This window comes from Anomaloglossus baeobatrachus, chromosome 5 (assembly GCF_048569485.1).
Source record: "Anomaloglossus baeobatrachus isolate aAnoBae1 chromosome 5, aAnoBae1.hap1, whole genome shotgun sequence".
Taxonomy (NCBI): domain Eukaryota; kingdom Metazoa; phylum Chordata; class Amphibia; order Anura; family Aromobatidae; genus Anomaloglossus; species Anomaloglossus baeobatrachus.
Genome location: NC_134357.1, coordinates 296,064,182 through 296,079,122, shown reverse-complemented (window position 1 = coordinate 296,079,122; position 14,941 = coordinate 296,064,182). Strand labels below are relative to the sequence as shown.

Sequence of the window (14,941 nt, the reverse complement as noted above, 5' to 3'; positions counted from 1 at the left end):
GTCCCCGGTCCTTACGGTTGTGCGTCAATCGGCCTCTCCTGCAGACGGTCACCACCGTCTGCCAACCTTGCTGTTTCTGTGCCCGGGCCACGTACCCGGACACGGCCAGTCAGTTCCGCCACTACTACTTCCCTAACTCTCACTCTAAACTCAACTGCCTTCCTTTTCCCGCCTCCAGGACTGTGAACTCCTTGGTGGGAGGAGCCAACCACCTGGCTCCACCCCACCTGGTGTGGACATCAGCCCCTGGAGGGAGGCAACAAGGATTTGTGTCTGACTTAGATGTTCCTAACCGGGGTGTGGGGTGTGTTGTTGCAGTACCTGTGACGTCCTGGCTTGTCCAGGGCGCCACATAGACCACTCTGGTAAGGCTGCTCTCACATCAGTGGTATTCTGCCACAATGCCGAATCCGTCAAAAATGGGGTACAGTTCAATGAACTCGCGGCAAGTTAAGTTCACATGCGGCCGCATGTGACCTTATCTTGCCACGATTCCATTGAACTGTATTGAACTGTACCACATTTTTGACGGATCCGGCATTGCGGCAGAATACCACTGATGTGAGAGCAACCTAAGACAGCTAATGATTGTGTGCAAATATAATAATTAAATATGGATATTATTTGGGAAATGTATAGTGCCATAATTGATTGTAGGGTATTATTATGATATTTGTGTATTGTGGCCTTACAATATATGAAAGTTTAGGTACTTGCCAAACTTATGAACTTGTATTGATGATAATCTTTAGCGGAGGCAGACATCTATTTAACTAGATGAAACCAAGTATAGAAATTGACTCTTGCTAAGAAAAAAAAAGACAGAATACTTCTCTATGCTGGAGCCATACAGTGTATTTAAGGCCGGAGATTCGGTGATGCCATACGGAGAGATTTACTTCAGCTCCTCTGACAACATGTGTAACAATGTCGTTGCCTTCTTACCATGAGGAATCTCTAAAGATGTGACAGTAGAATATTCAGAAGGATTTTCTTTCCCCTGTACATTATATCCGCTGACTTTCTGATGAGAAGAGGGTTCTATCTTGCTATCTTTTGGCTTAGTTGTTCGTAAGTGGTTGGCCTTTTTGCCACGATAGAAGCGTCCATCTTGGCCTAAAACGAATACTTCATTCTGTGATAAAAAGGTGGAGTAGAAAAAATATAAAAATGTGAACACAATGGGTGAATTTCCTGCTACTTGAGCCATAAAGCATTATTCACCTAAAATCTTTTGAAGTTTCCTTGTATCCATGAATATTAATATATTTAATTATATACACATAAAATTAATAATATTATGGAGAAAATATCTAAACTGCATCTGAGCTGAGAAAAAGCAGATAAATAAATCATATCATGTAATAAATAACAAATCTCACTCCTTGATAAAGCCAAAAGGCGAAACATGCATCTCTTCCTCATGATATGCCTGTTATTTGGTGCATACGGTATATCATATCTGGTTTGCACTAATTTATTAATATTTATTTTGATATATTTACTTATATTCGCTATATAATGTTGAATGTGGCTTGATTGGCCAAAGTCAAGATCAAACCATTTGACCAAAGCACCTATTTTTTTTTTCTAAATTAAAAAAAAAAAAAAAAGATTAGCAATTACAGAAGTAATTGGGGCCTCATTTATGAGAGTTGCCTCACAGTAAAATCATTCTGGTTGCCTGTAGCCACTGCAGAAGTAACTGTGTTGCCCAGGGCTATGGAGTACTCGGTCCCGGGCGATGTACTCCTGGGGAAATGTCACTGGGTGGCTGTTACCCGGTTCCGTGACCCTGGGGTCGCTTTTAAAAGGGGAATATTTACAGGGGATTTGAAATAAAAGTTTTTGTCGTGACGCCACTCGCCGGTTGCGACTATTTAGTGGAGCCGCAGCTGCACAATTCTCACTACTGGGGCTGGTGTTGATTGCAGCCTGGATGTTGGGTCCTCCGCAAAAGGGGCCAGGCCCCAGGGGATAGATGATGTTGTTGGGCGCAGAAAGAAGGTAGACCACACCAGTGCAATGTAACTGGATCCTTTACTCACAGTAAGATGGTAGCTGGTAACTCGAGGAAGGCTTGTCTTGACTGCTGGTCCCCTTAGTTCCAGTGCTAGTGTGGTGACCTGGTGACTTCTTTCCCCTGCACCTGTCTCTGGTTGGTGGGTCCCCGTGGCTTGGAGTGTCTGAGTACTCCACCGGCAGCCACACGCCCTCAGGTCACCGTTGCAGTCTCCTGTCAGTACTGCTACGTCCGTCTCCTCTCACTTCCACTTACTATCTGACCGCTCCCACCTAGTTGTCGTCTAGTGGACTGGCTCGGCTCCACTCCTAGGTGGCCATCCGCTGGGTCCTACCCTAGTCTGGCACCAGTCTTTGGGAATGGGGAAAAACAGCGATTTATTGGAATGTTTTGTTGTTACCGGCACTAGTCTTCTGGGTCCCTGGAAGGTAGGCCCTGCATCCTGGTGAGGATGCGGTACCTTGTAGCTCCTGATGTCTTCATGGGCGCTACATAACTGGGGTCTCATTTATGAGAATTGCCTCCCACTAAGATTGTTCTGGTTTCCTGTAGTGACTGTAAAAGTAACTGGATCTTCATTTATGAGAATTGCCACCCAGTAAGATCGTTCTGATTACCTACAGCAACCAGATTGAAGCTGTCAGCATTGAAGCTGCTGAGGTAAAAAGTGAAAGTTGAGCTCTGATTGGTAGGTAGCTATGGACAACTAGATCCTTATGAGCGCAACCAATAATCTATTCACTATATAATGTTGAACGCGTCCTATTGTCCGAAGCCGGGCCGGCGCTTGCGCAGTGCTATGTTCACGTGAACATAGCACTGTGCATGCGCCAGCCGTCACCTCCTCCCCCCCACAACATATGCATCATAGTGAGGGAGTGGAGAGGCATGGAACCACCCACCCACAGACTTGTCATGGTGAGGAGAGGAACCGCCCGCCCATACCAGACACGTCATGGTGAGGGATGGGTGAGAGGAGGAACAAAGACGTGTCGCCACAGCAACCGTCCGATATCATCTTCGTCTGCCCACACCAGGCACATCATAGTGAGGAAGGAGGGAGGCGAGGAACAAGACGCATTGCTGTGGCAACCACAGAAGTGGAGGGTGGAGGAGCACATACTGCCAAAGGACAAAGATAGGGAGAAAAAGCAAGGCAACAATGCCCATAATGAGTGCTAAATACATAAGGCGATAAGTATTAATTTATATATGTATCAATTGAGGCAGAAATTTAGGAAATAAATAAAATATACACTGTAGAACACAGTATGTATAAAAAGTGCATAGTGCAAGATAATCCACATGAAAATAAGAGACACTGTGTGCATATTTTTTATTCACTATATAATGCTGAAAGTGTACTTTTGTCCAAAGTTGGGATCGAACCGTTTGTCAGGCGAGTGTGTAATGCTACAGTTAGGTCCAGAAATATTTGGACAGTGACACAAGTTTTGTTATTTTAGCTGTTTACAAAACCATGTTCAGAAATACAATTATATATATAATATGGGCTGAAAGTGCACACTCCCAGCTGCAATATGAGAGTTTTCACATCCAAATCGGAGAAAGGGTTTAGGAATCATAGCTCTGTAATGCATAGCCTCCTCTTTTTCAAGGGACCAAAAGTAATTGGACAAGGGACTCTAAGGGCTGCAATTAACTCTGAAGGTGTCTCCCTCGTTAACCTGTAATCAATGAAGTAGTTAAAAGGTCTGGGGTTGATTACAGGTGTGTGGTTTTGCATTTGGAAGCTGTTGCTGTGACCAGACAACATGCGGTCTAAGGAATTCTCAATTGAGGTGAAGCAGAACATCCTGAGGCTGAAAAAAAAGAAAAAAATCCATCAGAGAGATAGCAGACATGCTTGGAGTAGCAAAATGAACAGTCGGGTACATTCTGAGAAAAAAGGAATTGACTGGTGAGCTTGGGAACTCAAAAAGGCCTGGGCGTCCACGGATGACAACAGTGGTGGATGATCGCCGCATACTTTCTTTGGTGAAGAAGAACCCGTTCACAACATCAACTGAAGTCCAGAACACTCTCAGTGAAGTAGGTGTATCTGTCTCTAAGTCAACAGTGAAGAGAAGACTCCATGAAAGTAAATACAAAGGGTTCACATCTAGATGCAAACCATTCATCAATTCCAAAAATAGACAGGCCAGAGTTAAATTTGCTGAAAAACACCTCATGAAGCCAGCTCAGTTCTGGAAAAGTATTCTATGGACAGATGAGACAAAGATCAACCTGTACCAGAATGATGGGAAGAAAAAAGTTTGGAGAAGAAAGGGAACGGCACATGATCCAAGGCACACCACATCCTCTGTAAAACATGGTGGAGGCAACGTGATGGCATGGGCATGCATGGCTTTCAATGGCACTGGGTCACTTGTGTTTATTGATGACATAACAGCAGACAAGAGTAGCCGGATGAATTCTGAAGTGTACCGGGATATACTTTCAGCCCAGATTCAGCCAAATGCCGCAAAGTTGATCGGATGGCGCTTCATAGTACAGATGGACAATGACCCCAAGCATACAGCCAAAGCTACCCAGGAGTTCATGAGTGCAAAAAAGTGGAACATTCTGCAATGGCCAAGTCAATCACCAGATCTTAACCCAATTGAGCATGCATTTCACTTGCTCAAATCCAGACTTAAGACGGAAAGACCCACAAACAAGCAAGACCTGAAGGCTGCGGCTGTAAAGGCCTGGCAAAGCATTAAGAAGGAGGAAACCCAGCGTTTGGTGATGTCCATGGGTTCCAGACTTAAGGCAGTGATTGCCTCCAAAGGATTCGCAACAAAATATTGGAAATAAAAATATTTTGTTTGGGTTTGGTTTATTTGTCCAATTACTTTTGACCTCCTAAAACGTGGAGTGTTTGTAAAGAAATGTGTACAATTCCTACAATTTCTATCAGATATTTTTGTTCAAACCTTCAAATTAAACGTTACAATCTGCACTTGAATTCTGTTGTAGAGATTTCATTTCAAATCCAATGTGGTGGCATGCAGAGCCCAACTCGCGAAAATTGTGTCACTGTCCAAATATTTCTGGACCTAACTTTATGTCCATGTTGTAGTTAAATACTTCACTAAACTGGTGCAGAACCACGCTCTTCGACACCATTTTATTGAAAACACTGTTTCTATGAATATCACCATTCACCAGTTTGTTTCAGATGAGAAACGCAGATTTTAGTGAAGAATTCAACTACAACGTGAACATAGCACTGCATACACTCCGGCCATAGGGATAATGGTGGCCGGTGCGGCGCAAAATTTAAATAAAGAGGAGGAAAACAGCCAGAGGAGGAATAGATAAAGAAGACCAAACCCTCAAAGTCCCTCCATGATGCCAAATGATTGCCACCTGGACGTAGAACTGGTTCAATAGCTAGTACATATATGTTCTAATATCATACACTCCTGCGCTATATACTCTCCATAGGGACCATTAATGTAGAGAACATAACACTAATATCTATTTAATACCCACTTCTGATACGTTTGTGGTGCACTTTTCTTTGTGTCTTGCCCACCACATTTTCAATATATGCCTTTTTATCCAATTTTCATGTACTAATAAATATTATATTTTCACTTTTCCTCTTTTTGTGTAGTCATCTGTCATGTTAAAATTCTTAAGGTCCCTTATACCACCCCCCACCTCAGCACTAGCACAGATCACCATGACGACACTATCTGATCTGCCTGAGAGTTAGGTACTACGACCAGAGAGATGGAAGCATCTGAAGGAAGATGTACAGACAAAGACATCTCCTTTGTTCTTTTAAGTAGAAAAGCTATTAACAAAGTTTTTAGGTGCCACGGTAATACTAGAAAAATATGAAAATCATATTGTTAGAATTCCAGTGAAGAGATGAATGTAGAACACCATCTTATATTGCTGAGCGATCGCTGGTATCCTGACAAATGGGTATTGGCCAATAAAATCATGCTAGATGTGTTGTGTTTGGTATCTATGCGAATTAAAAATCGAGATATAAAATATGACGCTGATATTTCTCACATGTGTGGCCCATGGGCAAAGATATGCAAAAAACTGGAATTATCTAATTTTGCTGAGACCCTCGGCACAGCCCACAAGATATCGTAAAATGAGGTCACAGATGGCAGGGTGAACTTAGGCCATAAAAGTCAGAAGCCCATTTTTGACCGGTGGTCAGTACAAGAGGGCATACTTAAGTGGTGGTGCTGTCCGTTTACATCTTATTCTGAGAAACCTCGCTCCATACATTCGGACATCACATCTGTGGTACAAGTTTAGTAAGTTTCATGTTTATGCCTTTTCTTTTTATGTAACTGTCTACACTGTGTTTGTTTTGTTCCCCTTTGTAACATCTTGTATATTTTATAAACACTGTCTATTTTCGGATTAAATGAAGGGAATTTTGTTTACTTACCGTAAATTCCTTTTCTTCTAGCTCCTATTGGGAGACCCAGACAATTGGGTGTATAGCTTCTGCCTCCGGAGGCCACACAAAGTATTACACTTTAAAAAGTGTAACCCCTCCCCTCTGCCTATACACCCTCCCGTGGATCACGGGCTCCTCAGTTTTGGTGCAAAAGCAGGAAGGAGAAAATTTACAAATTGGTCTAGGGTAAATGCAATCCGAAGGATGTTCGGAGAACTGAAGACCATGAACCGAAAGAACAATTCAACATGAACAACATGTGTACACAAAAGAACAACCAGCCCGAAGGGTACAGGGGCGGGTGCTGGGTCTACCAATAGGAGCTAGAAGAAAAGGAATTTACGGTAAGTAAACAAAATTCCCTCCTTCTTTGTCGCTCCATTGGGAGACCCAGACAATTGGGACGTCCAAGAGCAGTCCCTGGGTGGGTAAAAGAATACCGCAATAAAAAGAGCCGAAAAACGGCCCCCTCTTACAGGTGGGCAACCGCCGCCTGAAGGACTCGCCTACCTAGACTGGCGTCTGCCGAAGCATAGGTATGCACTTGATAGTGTTTCGTGAAAGTGTGCAGACTAGACCACGTAGCTGCCTGACACACCTGCTGAGCCGTAGCCCGGTGCTGCAATGCCCAAGACGCACCCACGGCTCTGGTAGAATGGGCTTTCAGCCCTGAAGGAAGCGGAAGCCCAGAAGAACGGTAGGCTTCGAGAATCGGTTCCTTGATCCACCGAGCCAAGGTTGACTTGGAAGCCTGCGAGCCCTTACTCTGGCCAGCGACAAGGACAAAGAGCGCATCTGAACGACGCAGGGGTGCCGTGCGAGACACGTAGAGCTGCGCTCCCTGCACCGTCCCCTATGGGGACACAGAGTACCTTTGAGTTGCAGGGCCCGGTCCCTGAGGTTGAAGAGGCTCCAGTCCGGCAGGTTCCCACAGGGGCTGCGGATGGAGCATGGTCCCAGCAAATGGATGACCGCTTAGGATCCCACTTCTCCCAGAGCCGCATAAGGGAAGGTGAAGGAGACGGCATGTGGCTCCAGCCTCTGTACCCGCAATGGGTACTTCAACCTTAACAACACCGCCGACGTAGTGGGGTGAGAAGGGAACATGCCGGGGGCCCCGAGGGGGCCCTCTTTTCTTCCAACCGACATAACTAAGTATGAGAATGCATGAGTGGATGTGTGCCTCCTTCCACACAAAGCATAAAACTGAGGAGCCCGTGATCCACGGGAGGGTGTATAGGCAGAGGGGAGGGGTTACACTTTTTAAAGTGTAATACTTTGTGTGGCCTCCGGAGGCAGAAGCTATACACCCAATTGTCTGGGTCTCCCAATGGAGCGACAAAGAAATATAAAATTTAATAGCTCGTTGCTCCTGCTCTATATACGAATCCGAAGAGCCTTTTGCTATCTGTAACAGGTGTCCAGACTACCTGTGGAAAGTCCGGTGGTGGCGTTAAATGTATTGTTGTGTAGAATTACTGGGGAGCTACCAGTCAGGAGTATCAAGGTGTACAGTATATATATATATATATATATATATATATATTCCATTAGCGGGAATCGGTGATATGTACATTACCCATGCTGGGAGACCTTCGATATAATATAATAATATTTATTCATTTACATAGCGCCATTAATTCCACAGTGCTTTACATACATTGGCAACACTATACCCATTGGGGCTCACAATCTAAAGTCCCTATCTGTTTGACTTTGGAGTAATATTTGGCATTAGTAGCTCAGCAGCCTCATTTACTTATTATCCGGAAGTACCGAGAGTGACCTGCCGACAAGGGGGGCGCTAGAGCGCAGTCTGATCGTGACAAATTGGTGAACAGCGGGTGGATCTTGTGAAACCCCCTCCCGGCTGTTCCTGACATCATATATTTGTTGTGAACATCCACCTTTTATTAATGATTTATTTTTTCTTTATTATTTATTGTGATGTACTTCCATGTACTAAACAAAAACAAAGTACTCCATCGAATAAACAGGTCACACCATGTACAGATATCTTTCCTGTGTGTTAAGCTGGTGTCACACACAGCGACAACGACGTCGCTGCTACGTCACCATTTTCTGTGACGTTGCAGCGACGTCCCGTCGCTGTGTGTGACATCCAGCAACGACCTGGCCCCTGCTGTGAGGTCGCCGGTCGTTGCTGAATGTCCAGCTTCATTTTTTGGTCGTCACTCTCCCGCTGTGACACACACATCGCTGTGTGTGACAGCGAGAGAGCGACGAAATGAAGCGAGCAGGCAGCAGGAGCCGGCGTCTGGCAGCTGCGGTAAGCTGTAACCAGCGTAAACATCGGGTAACCAAGGGAAGACCTTTCCCTGGTTACCCGATATTTACCTTCGTTACCAGCCTCCGCTCTTGCTGCTAGTGCCGGCTCCTGCTCTGTGCACATGTGGCTCCAGTACACATCAGGTAATTAACCCGATGTATACTGTAGCAAGGAGAGCAAGGAGCCAGCGCTAAGCGCGGCTCCCTGCTCTCTGCACATGTAGCACAGTGACGTTATGATCGTTGCTGCGTCGCTGTGTTTGACAGCTAAGCAGCGATCATAACAGCGACTTACAAGGTCGCTGTTACGTCACCGAAAATGGTGACGTAACAGCGACGTCGTTGTCGCTGTCGCTTAGTGTGAACCCAGCTTTAGTCTAAAACCCCTTCACCCCCGGCCGATTCTCTGATTTTGTTTTTTTTTACTCTCCTTCTTCTGGGAGCCGTAACTTTTTTATTTTTCTATCAATCTTGCCATATGGGGCTTGTTTTTTGCAGGACGAGTTGTACTTTTAAAAGAAATCATAAGTTTTACTATATAGTGTACTGTAAAAGGCAAAACAATTCCAAGTGCGTAAAAATTGCAAAAAAAAGTGCGATTGCATGATTATTTGTGAGATATTTTATTCACCGTGTTCACTATATAGAAAAATTGATGTGTCGGTGTGATGCCTCAGGTCGGTACGAGTTCATAGACACCAAACATGTATACGTTTACTTTTATCTAAAAGGTTAAAAAAAATCAGCGGTTTGTCCAAAAAAGTGGCGCACTTTTTGCGCCATTTTCCGTGACCCGTAGCGTTCTCATTTTTCAGGATGTATGGCTCAGTGACTGCTTATTTTTTATGTCTCAAGCTGACGTTTTTAATGGTACTATTTGTGCGCAGATGCTACATTTTGATTGCCTGTTATTGCATTTTGCGCAAAATTTTGTGGCGACCAAAAAACGTAATTTTGGCATTTGGGTTTGCTGCTATGCTGTTTACCGATCAGATTAATTCATTTTAGATTCTGATCGGGCATTTCTGAACGTGGCAATGCCAAATATGGTATGCGTACATGTTTTTAACCCTTTAATTTTCATGGGGGAGAAAGGTTGGGGGGGGTGATTTGATCTTTTAGGGTTTTTTTTATTTTTTTTCAAACATTTTTTTTATTTTACTAGTCCCCCTAGGGCACTATAATGATGAGCAGTCTGATTGCTAGTTAATTTCTGTTGATCACAGCTACACAGCACTCTGCTGGCTGCCTGTTACTTGAAGTGAATCATGTGAGCTACAGGAGTCATCACATGACCCTATGCTACCATGACAACTATCGGCTCACAGTGATCACGTCACAGCGCCGCTGATGAAGCTGGGTAAGTAAAGATTTACCACAACTGGCATTTAAATGGCACTGTGACATATTGACAGCGCCATTAACACTAGAACTACTGGACTCGTGACACCTATATAGAAATACATGGTGCAAAGTAGTCAAAATGACTACCTCAGTAGTTCTAGTGTTAAAGGGATTAACAGGCACGGGTGGAACATGGATCCACTCGTGCCTGCGAGGCACACATCACACATGTCAGCTGTACAAATCAGCTATGGTGGTTTAGGACGTAATTTTACTGCCCACGGTTGTTAAATGGTTAAGAACGATTGACTTTATCATAGAACCTCAATCAATTTATATTGTTAGGTGCTGATTTACACTCTTCCATGCCAAGATATCTTTCTGCACTGTGAAAAAAATTAAACTATTAATTTGATCTGCTTGGTGAACCCTTGATTAGTGACATACTGAGCTGAGCACTGCTCTCCTCCGAGACTAAAGTCAAGCGTATAAAAAAAGTCTTCAGTTATTCCCGGATACCATAGGAGAACAGTGCTCAACTGAGTGCATCTCTCCCATAATTTTAGTGACCCATAAGGTTATCAGCAGCACCACGATTACAACAAAAAAATAAAAAAAACAAATCGACCTGCACACTTTTAGAATTGAATTAACCCAATTTTCCGTTTTTACCTCCCCTTCTTCCATAACGTTTTATTTTTCCATCAATTCAGCCATATGAGCACTTGTTTTTTTGCGGGACAAGTTGTACTTTTGAGTGACGCCATTCATTCTGCCCCATATTGTACTGGAAAATGTGAAAACAAAAAAAAAAAATCCAATATATATATATTTACCATGCTCACTATATGGTAAAATTGACATGGCATTATGGTTCTCCAGGACAGTACGAGTTTGTAGATACCAAACATGTAGTTTTACTTTTATCTAGGCGGTGAAACAAAATTCAGTAGTTTGTAAAAAAAAAAAAAAAAAAAAAAACAATTTTGTTGACATTTTCTCTCATTTTTTCTCATTGCGTCTTGAGCTGATGTTTTTAATTACACCCTTTTTGGGTAGATGTGATGTTTTGATGCAATGTTGCGGCGACCAAAAAATGTAATTCTGGCGTCTTGATTTTTTTTCTTGCTACGCTGTTTACATTTTATATTTGCTAGATCGGGCATTTCTGATGGTGAGGTTTTTTTTTGTCTTCTTTTAAATTGTTTTATCTTTAATGGGGCAAAAGATTTGAACTTTTTTATACATTTTTTTTATTAAACTCCTTAGGGGAGTTTATGCCTGCACTATCTGATCTTCTGCTGATCAGAGCGATCACCAAACAAGCCTCATCTGAATGAAGAGTGAAAATTGAACCAGGTATAGCTTGGAATTAAAAATCTTGTGTGGGAATGATAGGTTAATATGGGTGTTGAGCCTTTGGTGGGGCCACAGCTCTTAATATGTGCTACAAAAAAAAGAAAGAAATAGGATCCCCACATCTTTTGTATTGAATTAACACAAGGTTTTAATTGCAAGCTACGCCTGGATCACTTTTCACTCCCCATTTAGATGAGGCTGGTTTGGCACTTAGAGAAGTAGGACAATAGGGTTTAGGGGCCATCCATATTAAAAGGTACACCTTGATGTGGTTGGATGACTTTTCAGTTCTTTGATCAAAAATTGCTAAATAAATACCTTTTGTTTTTATTGTTTATAGTAATATTTTATGTATTCCTTAATCGCAATATGATGCTGCACCATGTATGTACAACTCCTGACTAGTCAGGGCTCAGTCACGTTAGTGAATTTTTTTTTAAGTCAATAAATAGCCTGAGGTTATTCAGTATTTTGGATAAGATTTTCATCTGAGCTTGATTCTTGTGTCAGTTTTACCATCAGATTTTAATCAGTTTTTCCTGTATGCAAAAAAAAAAATCACTGAAAGAGTTTTCTCCTATTAAATAGTCAGTGAAAAATGGAAAGCACACAGATGATATACAGGCATACTGTCCAATTGTTATTCATCGACTTGTATTGCCCAGTTTGATGTGTGACTCGGATCAACATTGGACATGTCTCTATGACTTCGTACAAACCAGTCAGTCTGAAAAAGACATGGACATGTGAACAGCGCTATAGATGATAATAATAGGTATGAGTTCAATCCGTAAAAACAACACGGAAAGAACTTCATTGTGAAGAGCTGACGTCCAAACAAGCTCTTAAAAGTTTTCTGATGTGACAATTACTCTTTTAAATGAATGAAACATTAAGCCACGTGCCCATGAGAAAATGTACCTGCGGAATTTTCTGGAGGTATTTCCGAAGGTTTTCGCAGCAGCTCCCCGGAATCCGCAGCTATCAGTTATCGCGGATTTCAGGCAAAATTGTTGCGGTAAACCTGCGGAAAACGTTTGGAATTCGAGCGTTATTCCTGCAGGAAAATGTGCATGAATAATTGACATGCAGTTCTTTGTGGCTGCGGGAAATCTGCACCATTTTCCGCAGCCGCAAAATCCGCAGCAATGAAACAGCACTCCCCAAATCCCATAGGATGTGTGGGGAGTGTCTGTACTTGTGCAAACCTGCGGATTTATCTCGAAAATCAAGAAAATCCGCAGTTAATTTCTCCCGTGGGCACATGGCCTGAGTGTTTGAGTTTTTAACATCAGTATTTGTAAGCCAAAACCAAAACCAGGAGTGGGACAATCAGAGTAAAAATATAACATAAACACGGGCACCACTTCTGTATTTATCACCCACTCCTGTGTTTGGCTACAAATACTGAGGTAAAAACTCACCAAATACTCAATGTGCACACGATGGGTATTTGTTGAGTTTTTACCTCCGTATTTGAAGCCAAAACCAGGAGTGGGTGAATAATGCAGAAGTCGTGCTCGTGTTTCTATTATATTTTTCCTCTGATTTTTCCACTCTTGGTTTTGGCTGAGAGATACTGAGGTAAAAAACTCACCAAATAGTAAAGTGTGCACCTGGCTTTAGGGTAGCACTAGTATCTCCATTGTTAGTCCTTCCTCTCCCCATGCCTCGCCTTCCTAATGTAGCGTTCCTCATCATACCTTTAAGAAAACGCCAGTAGTATCTTCCTTCTGTCCAGAGCCAGTGGTGTTTGATGGTACCTTTGTAAAACGTTTGCGTGAAAAGGTCAGTGTGTGACTTCCTCCACAGCTGCGAGAGCTGGGCATGTATCCTAAGCTACCAAGCTCAGGTAAGTGATCCCTAAGGAAAAGGAACATGGGATTAGCCAGGTGAAAATCACTTCATACAACCCTACACTAAAAGCATTTATGGGTGAGTGTTGGAAACTTTTCTCCATATCCAGTAATATTGCTGTATATTATTTTCCACGCTCACTACAGCCTGCCTCTTTGACTCTAACCTCTAAATACTCACGGGTTGTAGTTGGGTCTGGATTTCTTTAATAACTTTCCCAGGGTGACACAACGCGTCTGCTGATGATGGCTTATAGTCTTTACGGGAGCTTTATCTGAGTCTCCAAAATGCAGTCGGACTCTTGCAATCTCCTTACACATATGTGCATGGATGCTGCGCAGCTGGTTGATGCTCATTTCTAGCTGTGAGGCCTCCTTTCTCGCCTGGTATAGTCCCGACTGTAATCTAATAATGTAATAATGAGAAGGTGGGAGAACTTCTTAAAATGCTTTTTCTACATGAAGAAGACATAGCAAGTTTGTCTTTTGTTTTCTGCAGGTCTGTTTCAGTGCTAATTAAGAAGTATTTGGGGTAAAATGGATACAACCATTCTATTGCAAATTATTCTATGAAGGAATATTTACTTGTGATTTTTTTTGGGTGATTTTGGGCACTTCTTTTATTTTAAAAACAAATAGGGCAAAAAAAAAAAAAAAAACTAGAAAATTACATTGTCCTTAAAGGGAACCTGTCACCAGATTTGGCGACTATAAGCTGTGGACACCACCACTGAGCTCTTATATACAGCATTCCAGAATGCGGTATATAAAAGCCAGGCCACTGTGTAGAATGTAAAAATCACTTTTATAATTGTCACTTAATGGCCGGTCCGATGGGTGTCGCTGCTCTCCGGTCTGGCACCTCCTCTCTGTAACGATCGCTGTCCTTCTTCTCAGGCCCGTGTGCATAACACGTCCTACGTCATGCATGTTAGACGGCATTAAGGTCCTGTGCACGTGGTCTTTAACCTTTCCTCGCGCCTGCGCATTACAGTACATTGATGTGCCCTCAGCACGGCAAAGAGATGTGCGCTTGTGCAGGACTGCAGTTTTGACCTGTGTGGATGATGTAGACGTGTCATCCACACTGAACTGGGTAGAATGAGGATGGAGATCGCAGCAGAGAGGAGGGGCCGGACCGGAGAGCAGTGACACCCATCGGACCAGACCGCCCTCCCTAGGTGAGTATTATAAAAGTGTTTTTTACAATATACCGCACAACCTGGTCTCCTATATACAGCATTCTGGAATGTTGTATATAAGACCTCTGTGGTGGTGGTGGCCACAGCTTATAGTCGCCAAATCTGGTGACAGGTTCCTTTTAAATATATCTTGACTAACTAAGTAGTAGAGGGATTGACTGGTTTAGAAGCTTTATTTTCAAGTATTGTATTGCAGTGTTCTCAAATCTATGGCTTTGGTGCAACCTGTGAGGCCAAATAGGGGCCATAGAGGTTGGTGGGCCTATTTTTACCTCCAAAGCAGGTGGAATTGGGCATAATGATGAGCTTTTGGACTGAAAAGGGTCCCTATATTGTCCTTGCATAGGGGTCCTCTCCCGTCATTATCCGCCATTGAGTCTCCCAGCATGACCTGACACCCCCATGCTAGGAATTGTAGTCTCTCAAC

General features: G+C 43.0%; 1 protein-coding gene across 2 annotated transcripts in view; it reads right to left on the bottom strand.

The window, feature by feature from the left end:
* Positions 1 to 843: 843 nt before the first annotated feature.
* LOC142310003 (glutamine-rich protein 2-like) overlaps positions 844 to 14,941 on the bottom strand; it is a 98,085-nt gene continuing 83,987 nt past the window's right edge. For both annotated transcript variants that reach the window (XM_075347481.1, XM_075347479.1), the window contains 3 exons: positions 13,494 to 13,718; positions 13,160 to 13,319; positions 844 to 1,135 (listed from right to left, as the gene is read on the bottom strand). In XM_075347481.1, coding sequence (XP_075203596.1) covers positions 896 to 1,135; positions 13,160 to 13,319; positions 13,494 to 13,718 — 625 coding nt within the window. In that variant the 3' untranslated portion in view covers positions 844 to 895. The remainder of the gene's footprint in view (positions 1,136 to 13,159; positions 13,320 to 13,493; positions 13,719 to 14,941) is intronic.